Source organism: Myripristis murdjan, chromosome 9 (assembly GCF_902150065.1).
Source record: "Myripristis murdjan chromosome 9, fMyrMur1.1, whole genome shotgun sequence".
In the NCBI taxonomy this organism is placed as follows: Eukaryota; Metazoa; Chordata; class Actinopteri; order Holocentriformes; family Holocentridae; genus Myripristis; species Myripristis murdjan.
Genome location: NC_043988.1, coordinates 8,901,174 through 8,912,470, shown reverse-complemented (window position 1 = coordinate 8,912,470; position 11,297 = coordinate 8,901,174). Strand labels below are relative to the sequence as shown.

The window sequence follows — 11,297 nt, the reverse complement described above, 5'->3', positions numbered from 1 at the left end:
TTGTCTCCGTCTCTGGTGCTAAAAGCGCAGATGGCTGAGGTGTTTTTCCCTGTCAGTCAAACTGTGTCCTGTACTGTGACGTCTTTCTCCTTGGATCTACAGCTTTAATGAACTGGGTGTTGTTGATGAGACTTTGCTCTTGCTCAGCAATACAGACAGGATTGTTATCAGTATCAGGACGCTACGTAGGACACGGTCTACCCAGCGGCTTTATCAGAGAAAAAAAGTTTGTTTTGAGTTGACAGACCTTAAAAATAGGAAAGAGCCTCCTTCATGCTTCTATACGACCCCACACATAAGGAATTAAAAAAAAAATAATAATACTGTTTGCCCACCTCAATGGGTAGGCCAATAATTGAAGTCACATGAAAAAAATCAGTTTTTCAGTGGCAGTTTAACGAAAAAGAGAAGGAAGAATGATATGTGCAGGATGACCTACTTCGAAAACACCAGAGAAAGTTTTCTCGTCATAACATCAAAAGGTCTCATTACAACAAGAATGTTCCCTCAATGTAACACGATTATCTTGTTAAAAGAAATTCTTTTCATGTTCGGCCATTACAAGATCAGGATATTTTTATTTTTTGTTTGTCAGCAATACAGTTCACTATAAAACACCAGCAGTGGCGGACAAACTGGGAGTGGCATACAAAATGACATTGGTACAAACATTTTGCAGTCGCTTCTAAGAACAAATCACACTTGAAAAGCAAACATCTGCTTACATCACATTTACTAACCAAACCCCACATTTTCACGCACTCCGTATCATTTTGCATTGTTGTCTTTATTATAGTACATGTTGTTGTGGCTGAGGTCATCTGCTGTGGATGTCGTTTTTGAGTTGTTTCAGCACCTTGTCGATTTTTTTTTTTTTTTTATATAAAAAGTATTGTATAAAGAATTAGCAGTCGCAGTGGTGATAATAGTATCATGTGGATCTAATATTATAGTAAATGGCCAGACAAATGGAGAAAAGCTAAAGTTCATATAGTTTATCATAGCTTGCTTTCTTTATTTGACATTAGCACCAGATCTTTCCAGAGCTCATCTAAAGTTTCCACAGTCAATCATTCAAATAAAAAGTCTTACAAGAACATGCACTTATAAAAAGGAGTCAAAACTTTTCAAGACTGTGCAACTGCACAGTCCAGGTTTTTAGTAAACGATCTCTGCAGAGACATTAGAGGTTTTGTTGATCTGGAATGATGCGATCTTAGCCTGTACCATCACAGAAATGCCTTACACCTTAAGCAGAGAAAGCTGAACTTTTTACCACATGGTTTTGGTTTTGACGTTTTGTGAATAGTCTAACTCGATTACTGTGATATACCACATTCAGAAAGAACCACTGTCAGGACACGTATGTTTCATATTCACATGAAAAATGAGACCAAAACTCAAGAGAAGCTCACGATGAAGATGAAAAATATTGATGTTGGCAGCTGATATAGAGAATGTGGCTTCACGTTGTTTGGGAAAATGGCACTGTACATGAGTGAAGTCCCTCAGAACATTCAAACAGGAAAAACCTGCATGAAAAAACAAAATGAAACACCACCATGCCTCTAAATGTGCACTCTGCTTCATCGAGATATCCAGTAGAAAACATGTTCTTAGGAGTAGAGAGCTCCTCAGTCACAGTGTTACACACAATGAATGACAGCAGGAATCTGAGTCTGAGCAAATCTGTGTGAGACGCAAACACACTGGAGCAGAGGGGTCTGAGCACGGCAGTAGCTTTGATTGAGACGTTTCCACGGGGACTGGGTCAGACCTGGGAGCTTCCTTCCTGCTCCTCAAGGCCAGGCCTCCTGCCGGGTCATAGAATGGTACAGAGGCAGCAGCGCTGGTCTTTGGCCGAGGTGCCAGCCTCCTCAGGGGGAGGAGCCTCGGGGGCCGGAGACTCCTGCTTAGACTCGGACAGCGAGCCGCTGGAGACGGACAGCAGCCTCCCGCACACCAGGTCGGCAGCGTTTCCATCCATGACGGACATGTCAGTCACCGTTTTCTCTCTGAGTGACATGTCCCCGTCGTCGTCGTCGTCGATCAGCACAAACTCCTTGGTGTAAACGATCCCCACCCCGAGTCCCTGGAGGCTGTGGCTCTCTCCTGATCCGTCAATGGTGTGGGCGTCTGCAAAGGTCAAAGTGGACGTCTCCGTCAGGCTTTCATGTGGGTCTGTGGAGTTGTCCTCCGGCCCTGAGCAGGAGTCGATTATCCACACCGAGTCCCCCTGGCCGCGGCCGTTGGAGACGATGTCCTCTGGCATTTTGCCTCTGCCGTCTCTCCCAGTGACCGGGTGCGGCCCGCCTGTCATGGTGTGTGACCCGTTCTCCACGGTGTAGCTGTTCCCAGGGTGCATCTTGTAAACCACCCTCTGGCAGTCATTGTAGACCTGCACGCTGCTGCTCCCTGTTGGGGAAGAGAGGCGGATGGTGGTGCTCTCGCCTTTTCCCTGCTTCTTCATGCACTTTTCTTCTGCTGTGCTGAATCAAACCAGAAAATAGAAGGAATAAGTAAGAGTTGCTCTTTGTGTTGCGTCACACTGACGGCTGCAGAGGAGGGCAAACCTGCCTATGATGTATAACCCACATTTTTAAATCAGGTAGAGCTGTGGTTCTTCACATTTTTGCTGTTAAGGGCCCAAAAATTGATACATATCCGGTTGTGGACCTGGATTTGATTAGATGTAGTCATCAGTAACCCCCATGTGCTAAGATTTAGTTATTCCACAACTGCCTGTACTGTAGATTAGCAGATTAACAAAGATTGTGAAACCTATCAACAGAATAGTCACTCTTATACATTCTCTCATTGGGCTAACTTCTTGTTAATGCAATAATAGTGAAATCAAATTATTCCCCATTTTTATGGGGACCCTCTGTAACCACCTCAAGGACCCCTGGAGGTCCCCGGTCTCCAGGTTGAGAACCAGGGGTTTAGAGTTTGTATGAGCATATCAGACAAATGTTAAATTACAAGATAATACTCTGTGCATGAAACATTATATTATTATTCTGAATATGTATAATTTCTGCTTACCCGTACCTGATCTTTCTGTTGGGTTTTGATCACCTGATACTTCTTTTTTTTTTTGTGTCACTGTCAAATTCAGTCTGGCGCACTAACCAGGACACCTTCCTGCTTTGATGTTACAGCTGTTTCCCTCAGACAAGACTTTATGAAAAGACCTGTGAAAAACAAAAAGAGACAGAGATTCATTCAAAGACACGGCATCTACATTTTGGAGAAAAAAACTTGACAAAATAACAGCTGTCATTTTATCTAAGAGTGCAATCATGTTGCTAATAAAGTTACATGTCACCATCTGATTATCAAACAGCTGTTTTTGTGCATAGAATCATGTTTAATCTTTAAATACTGACTAATTGTCTATATGGTATTTAGGAAAGTGGCTTGGAGAGCCTGCAGTTGCATTGGCTGCATCACATGTACTGGTTGTACTGGTCTGTACTGTTAAGTATTAATATTCTCTCAGATGTTGTAACAACTGGGGCAGGTGGAACTGCAGTGAAGCTCTTTTCATGGCAACAGTTTCAGACTGCACACCGGTACAAAGACAGAACATGTTGTCATTTAGTACTGGCCTTTCAGAATAAATAAATGAAAACGGGCACTTTTAAAAGAGGCAAAAAATAACTTGAATTCCCAGAGGGGCCTTGAAGGAGAGAAAGGAGACAGATGTAATCCTCTAAAGTGCTGGAACCAGAGAGGGAGGGAGGGAGGGAGCCACTGCTACTGCTCTCGCCTGCTTTCTTCCACCCTCCTCATTTCCTCTCTCTATGTCTGACACACACACACACACACACACACACACACACACACACACACACAATCACACACCCCTCCTTCCCTCCCTCCACCAGCTCATGCCACACACAAACAAAAACATTTCACATGAAGTGTCTGAAGGCTGCTTTTGGCTCTGGTGAAATAAGAATCAATAAAAAATAACAGCGTCTCTCTGGACGTGCATCTAAATTTGAAGGTACACATTTCTTACAATCCTTAATATCTGCAAATGTGCAATAAAACTGCATGTGGGAGATTGGAGAGCATCACTCCAACTGTTTAAAGATGTCATTCAGCTGAAGACAATCAAAATGAACCGTCACATTAGTTGAGCCCTCACACAGAAACGCTCAGTTGCTTCAAGAAAAATTATCTTTAGACCGAGTGCAAGATTAAATGACTCCAGGTTTTGCAGTGTAACGCTCAGCATCCTTAATGCAACGATTTCCATACAGCAGCTTTTAACAGATTGATCCAGTTCCAGCTGACTGGCTCATAAAGCATGACAGAATCGGGACTCTATAAATGAATAATAACAACAATGTAACTGTTCAAGCAACCGTAAGCGTGCAGCACTCCGGCTCGTGGTGGTGACTGAGGAACAATCGCTGAAAAATAGATATGATTTAAACACAGTCACTGCATTATTAGTTTGCTCCTGCTTGGTGGCAGGTTTTTTTTTTTTTTTTGTGAGACATGACAGCAGATTTCATGGTGGCATGGTAACGATCTCAAGGCAATTCTGGTTCAAATTCTTCTGCATCTCAAAGAAAATGCATATTTTTAAAGTCAGAGTTACGTATTCTAAATCTGAAATAAATAAAAAAAAAGATATTAGTGTACCTGACTGTCTTCAAAACAGTCTTTCCTCAGACCTTCATCTCTAATCAGCCTTGGATTGTTATCCCCCTCTGACTGAGAAGAAAACAGAAGTATTGGTAACAGGGATGCACCTCTTTTCCTACATTACCAGATTTTACAAATGCAACTGGTAAGTGTATAAAATATACATGCTAATTTTACTGTTTCAATTCAAATTTGAGAATAAAACAAATGCCAAAAAAGAGGCTTTTACCAGAGGTCCTGCACAGATGCTGCCCTCCTCAGAATGGAAGACGGTCCGGTGATGGAAATCACATGGCGAAGGCGGGACGATCCACCAGCAGAGCAGCCGCTCAAACTGTGTGGAATTCTCCTGCGATGCCGAGGCCTATAAACACAGAGTCTTCACATCCCCGGCAAGCCCCCGCTCCCACCCCACCCCCACTCCACCACATCTTATCAACCATGACAACACACACACACCCATGTGCACACCGTGTGTATGGGCCCAGTCATGGGATACTCCACTGATTAGATGCACACCACCAATTCTGATTTGTTTTCTCTCCAACTTTTATTTTTGGTTTTGCCTTTTCAGTTCAAGCCCGTGTCACGTTTGTACAATTACACACATTCATTCCTGTAGCAGCTCAATCATTTATCGATCTTTTCTTTATCATCATTACACAGCAGCGGCAACAATTTGTTCGCTCAAAAATAAGATGTCAAGTGTTTTGAAAAAAAAAGGTGACACCTGCACTTACAAGATTAACGGCGAATTGTAAGACAGCAGAAGGTACCTCAAGTTGTTTGTTGACAAAAAAAAACAAAAACAAAAAAAAAAAAACACTTGTACAGATTAGATCTCCTTCATTTTAAACATACTGAATGACAGACTTCAGAAAATAATAAGAAAGGAAACCTGTGAAAATCAATGCTTTATATGCCAAAAGAGATTTTAAACATATGAATGTAGCTGGTGCAAAAGCTGTACAATTATGTAGCTCTAAGAAATGATATATCTTTAATTCATGACATTATTCCTTCTGAGCTTTAGTCATCTTCTGTAAATCTTAACCATAAGACAGAGGCTTGTCTGTGGTTTCCTCTCCACGTGTCTGAGATCACCAGAGATTCCTGCTCTTCTGCTCGTTACCTGTGGGAACATGCTAGAAACCACCTCTCTGATTCCTCTCTGAGATGTCGTGCTGGCGCAGGGAAGCATGAACAACTGCTTCTCTTAGTGCCATGCCCTAAATGTGTTACCATAAATAATACACGAGGACAGAATTTCACATACATGAAAGCGGCGAACAGGAATATCAGAGGGATCAAATATTCAAAAGGCCCTGTTCCCTGTAGGGACGGCGTCTGCATTAGGAACCTGGTCGACGTGGCATCTGACAAAGTGCTCATATGGATCTATGGGATCCACAGCACAAAACCCTGCTGCTAAAATAATCCCAAAAAGCTTTTGAAGACTTGGGGGAAACCTCAAATATGAGAAAAAAAAAAAAGATCATGTATTTTTACCTCAACCTGTAAAAGCATGGGAGCGTGCTTTGCTTGACACATTTGATTATATAATGTGAGCTTGTTTCTGTGACAGAAAATCTCAAAGTGAAACACAATAGAAAATGTACAATATGAGCATTTTATTGCGCTCTCACAGAACTATGAAGAGCAAACTCATGCATTATTCAAGCCCTGCAGATGACTCCCACCATGTGAGCTGCTCTGGTGCTGTGTTGCTCCATGTGGAAGTTGAGGCCCTGGGCTGAAGACGGGCCCTCTCCCTCTGTGGTCTCCCAAAATGTGATCCTCTCCCTGCCTGGCACTGACAGAGGCTCCTTAAAGTGGGCAGTGACACTGACGGGAGCCCGGACAGCCTGAGCCCCTGAGGTGATGAGAATGAGGACCTGGTTCAAATGCCATTACAATAAGTGAGGAGGAACAATTACACAGCAAAAATATCTAGCTTGACAATCATTTGGTATGCAGGATGTGGTACGTATTTCTCTGATTTTCCATATTTAAGACAAAGCGTCTCTGTGACCTAAAAAGTATTATTCCTCCCTGGTCGATTAGTGTCGTTCTACAGGGTCTAAACAGACATTTCCTCATCATCCACTGCAAAAATAGCGTGAAACAAGTTGTAAAGCACTTTCTGGTGTATTCTACAAACTATCCCATATTTAAAATACCTTAACTTTCTCTGTTTGAAATACAGTCAATGCAGTGTGAGCACAAGGTAAAGCCGCGTCTGAAAATCCTGATTTCTTTATAACAGGAGAAACAAATGTTATGGTGAATTGAGCTCCTTTTACTTTTTTTTTTTCCAAGAGTTTCATGTGCTTTGAGAATTTCCTTGATACAAGGCAAGGCAAGGCAAGTTTATTTGTATAGCACAATTCAACACAAGGTAATTCAAAGTGCTTTACAGAGACATTAAAAGCAACAAGACAATTTAAAACAATAAAAACAGTCAATAAAATAGGGAAATAGAAATTGAGAGTGATAGTGAATGAAGTGATTGAAACAGAGCTGCTCACTCAACTGGAATCATGACAATGTGGATTAATGATTATTCTTGAGCAAAAACATGACTTTTTGGAGGTTTAAAGTCTCCCTCCTGTATCAGTCATATGAATCGTGTCAAGTAAGACATTGTAAAATAGTGTGATCCCAGTGGTAATCTGCAAAACGCAAATTAACTATAGATTAACTATACTGTACTTATTTTTTGTCTTTATCACTGATCTCAAGCGCTATATCATATGGTGTTTTCCATTGCACTTTCAAGATCACTAGTCAGTCGGTGCAGGCGGCACTGTGACGTCTTATAGCTCAGATCCTCTGTTGCTGAAGTTTGAGTTTCGACAGATGACGCTCTTTCATCTGTTCAGGCACGGTGGCTGTTCACTGCTCACGATAACTCTCCAGCTCTTTCTCTACATATTCAAGACAAACCACGGTGCTTGCTGCTGGAAATGTAAAATGCATTACCTCCTGTGCATTAGCGGATTTTTCCCAGGAAAAACCCACCAGACACTCAAGAGTTATGAAGTGGAGGAGCTTTCATGGACTGGCAAAAGGTTGAGTCGTTAATTTGTTGTGTCAATCAGCACCAGAGAATTACAAAAAACATTAACATTTAATTATATAAATATGTTGTGAATTATTGCTTTAATTCTGATATTCTGCAAACATGACTGTATAGCCTATCCCTTCAAAAGTGAGAATAAGATCATAAGATAGTGTACCTTTGTGCTTTTCTATCTCAGCCAGGCAGACAGACAGCGCCCAGAGACTCAGAGAGCCCTGCGATCTGCAGCCAAAGAGCCTGGCTGGCAGAGACAGGAGTCGATGTGGGGAGTAGTCAGAGAAGGACCACACACACCGCAAGCCAGCGGTCCAGGGAACTCTGATCTCTACCGTCTTCACATCCTCTGAAACAGGCCGAGCCGGCTGGCCTGTCAAAACAAAAGGAGACTTACCACAAAGAAAAAACTCTGGGCCCTGATGTGGTGCAGCGGTTAGAATCTCTCAATAAAGAAAACACTGCTATGGCTAGTGGACTACCAGTTCTCCTTGAAAACACGCAATTTCTTTTTATTTTCCCACATCATCAACAATTGAAACATTACCTGCCAGGTTGCCACTAAAAACGTGAGATTATTTGGTGTGCCTGGAGCAGCAGAGGGCAGCACATCAACATGCAGAAAAACTGAGGGCACTTCTCACCCTTTTCATTCTCAGGCACAGGTCTGGTTGCCTTGTGGAACCTGTTCTTGGACAGCAGTGTCAGGACGCTCTCCCACACTAGGCAGTTGGAGCAGGAGGTGGCAGAGAGCTGGATGTCCACCTCTACCCCTGCATCAACCGGCCGGTACTGCAGCACTCGGGCCTGCAGCGTGAACACACCCCTCCTCAGCTCATCCACCGGCTGCAGTTTTCTCACACTCTGCTGCAAGCGAACGAGACCTGGACAGTTGATGCACAAACACTATCACACATGCTATTCTCAGCTATTATTATTGTTACCATCACTACGATAGCACTGAGGTGAGGTCACAGCTATTTTTGTGACCTTTAAAAAATTATTATTACAATGACAATTTCATGTTTTCTAGTTGAAGTGAAAAAGATGTGATGCTGAACAGACACTGTACCTGCTGGGCTCAACCTGAAGCTGCCAGCAGACAGGACGATGAGCAGCAGCCTGTGACAGAGAAGCTCTGGGAAGCACAGTGGGATGTCTCTGTACTCGCTATCTGGAAAGTCCCAGCCATAACCTGCAGTACTGCAGAACCTCCTCAGCAGCCTCGTGTCCAGCCTTGAAAGCAGGTACACTAATTATGTGAGGGCCTCATTCAGCTGATACAGATAGTTTAGTTCAAGCTACAGATGGGTGACAAATTGAAGGAGAAACCAAAATAAAAGTGCTGAGCCACCACAAACTGCCAGAACAGCTTCAGTGCTCCTTGGCATGGATTCTCCAAGTCTCTGTAACTCTACTGGAAGGTTGAGACACCATTCTTCTAAAAGACACTGTACTAAGAGAGGGATATTATAGTAGAGCTATGAAGTCCTTACTACAAAGACAAATGCACATTGGAGAGTTGAGTGGCTCTGGTCTACAGTGATGTGCTCAGATAAGTCATCCTTCATCATTTTCTGGACAAGAGGACGAGTCCACCAAGAGAACACTACAGGCCTGAATGTTGGACCCCCATGGTGACGTGGTCTGCTGGCTCTGTTATACTGTGTGGGGGCATTTTCCACTGGTCCCCTTAGAATGAAGGCTCACTGCTAATCAATAAAGTTCCTCTGCATGATCAGCTTTACTATGTGATCAAACCATCCTGATAGGAGTGGTCTCCTCCAGGATGACAACGTCCCCATCCACAGGGCACCAGGGTTTACTGTATGGTTTGATGAGGATGAAGATGATGGAAATCATTTGCTATGACCTTCACACTCACCTCATCTCAACCCAGCTGAACACCTATGAGAGAGTTTGGAGTGACTTGTTGGACCACACTCTCCACCACCACAATCAAAACCACAGTCTCTCATATGAGGGACTATCTTTTGGAAGAGGAGTGCTCCAATCCCTCAGAGACTTGGAGAATCTGAGCCAAGGCGCACTGAAGCTGTTCCGGCGGCCCAACACCTCACCCACGCTGCTTGTCCCCGTGTCACCCGGAGAGGAAATGGCGGTCGCTCACCTGCAGTTGCGGACCGTGTAGCTAACTTCACACTCCTCCGTCTGCCTTGCGTACAAGTGGCCTGGTCTCCTAACTAAAGCTCTGATCAGATATCTGAAGAAGAGATACCCGAAGCTGGGAAGCCTCTCGCTATCGATCACATTTGTTCGCAGCAGAACGTGGGATCGGTAGATGTGCGTATAAACTAAATACGCGGAACATACGGAGAGCGATGCAATAAAGCAGCTCTGTGCGTTTCCCATCGTCGCTCTGCCTAAATGGTTAATAACAGGATCACACACAGAGGCGAGTAATAAAAATTACAGTGCAGTGTAGTTTCTGATGTGCACTACTCGTGTGAAGCTATGTGGACTTTCGATTCCGCAGCAGTCGTGTCAACAAGGAACGACACCAAGTTGGCGCAGCTGTCATTGTTTTGGACGAGTCTGCCACTCCTCCCTTTGTATCTTATTAAACGGGACTAGTGTCGGACTTATGAGTCATTTGTCATTTTGTTTACTAGCTCATATTGTCCATTTTAAACTAGCGTGCGGCTAACAGCGTTGCAAAGCAGACTCCTGATGTTTTGAGGCGCGTAACGAGGACTACCGCGCAAACAGCAGTCTGCGTTATGTAATCTGCGTTTTGTTTTACAGCTGAATCTGTCCTGTCAGACCTCCAGCAGTAGGCATAAAGTTTACAGTGGGACTTAATGGCACCGGTGCAATTGAAGCCTGTTGGTGTAATGTCCCCTCCTTCTTCGTACGGTCCATGGAACGCAAATACGGGTTGCGCATTGGGACAATTAGGCTTCGTTCACACAGCAGCTGGAAGTGACCCATTACTGTTTTAAAGTCCTGAGATCACATTCATCTTTGTATGCGACCTGACATTAATGTGAACAGATATGTACCATAACCCCACATTTTGTGCATGACAGTTCATCATCACAATTAATAAAGTAGTTGTGCAGGCGTTAATTTCTTGAATAGTTTGCTGTGGTATCAATGGTGTGGCTGGCAGTCTATCAGCTGTTCAGGCTGAGGGAAAAAAAGGCAAAAAGGGCTTTGATTGAAGTATCCTCCCACTATCTATTCCATCTGTAAGCCCCTGTCTCAGTCTCTTTGTTGCTGTGATCCTCCATGTTTTGTTTTGTCCATCACTGCTTACAGTGATTAATAACGCTCTGGCGGTGATGTGAAGCGGCTCAGTGGGAGGAAAACCCACATGAAGTCTGATCTGACTGTTCACACAGCTGTCACATCAACAGGGAGCAGATACATATCTGATTTAGGACCACATATGAAAGTCAGAACTGGAAATTCCACATTAAGTGTGGTTTACTGCTGTTCACACTGGCATAAAAAATAAAAATCAGATGTGTCACATTTGAGAGAGAAAAAAAAAAAATCTGATCTAAGCCACTTTCTAAGTGTAAACAAAGTCAAC

At 43.4% G+C, this 11,297-nt stretch overlaps 2 protein-coding genes across 2 annotated transcripts; both read right to left on the bottom strand.

The window, feature by feature from the left end:
- Window positions 1-632: 632 nt before the first annotated feature.
- On the bottom strand, window positions 633-5,002 carry LOC115365897 (paralemmin-2). Its single transcript, XM_030061111.1, has 4 exons — window positions 4,892-5,002; window positions 4,660-4,731; window positions 3,052-3,194; window positions 633-2,489 (listed from the first exon to the last, which is right to left on the bottom strand). Exon 4 carries the CDS (start codon window positions 2,468-2,470, stop codon window positions 1,823-1,825), a length of 648 nt encoding a protein of 215 aa, XP_029916971.1. The 5' UTR covers window positions 2,471-2,489; window positions 3,052-3,194; window positions 4,660-4,731; window positions 4,892-5,002; the 3' UTR covers window positions 633-1,822.
- Window positions 5,003-5,178: 176 nt separating this feature from the next.
- Window positions 5,179-10,612, bottom strand: LOC115365968 (uncharacterized). Its single transcript, XM_030061210.1, has 5 exons — window positions 9,870-10,612; window positions 8,811-8,974; window positions 8,383-8,622; window positions 7,902-8,111; window positions 5,179-6,535 (listed from the first exon to the last, which is right to left on the bottom strand). The coding sequence occupies exons 1-5, from the start codon at window positions 10,109-10,111 to the stop codon at window positions 6,339-6,341; spliced, it is 1,053 nt and encodes a 350-aa protein (XP_029917070.1). The 5' UTR covers window positions 10,112-10,612; the 3' UTR covers window positions 5,179-6,338.
- Window positions 10,613-11,297: the final 685 nt, after the last annotated feature.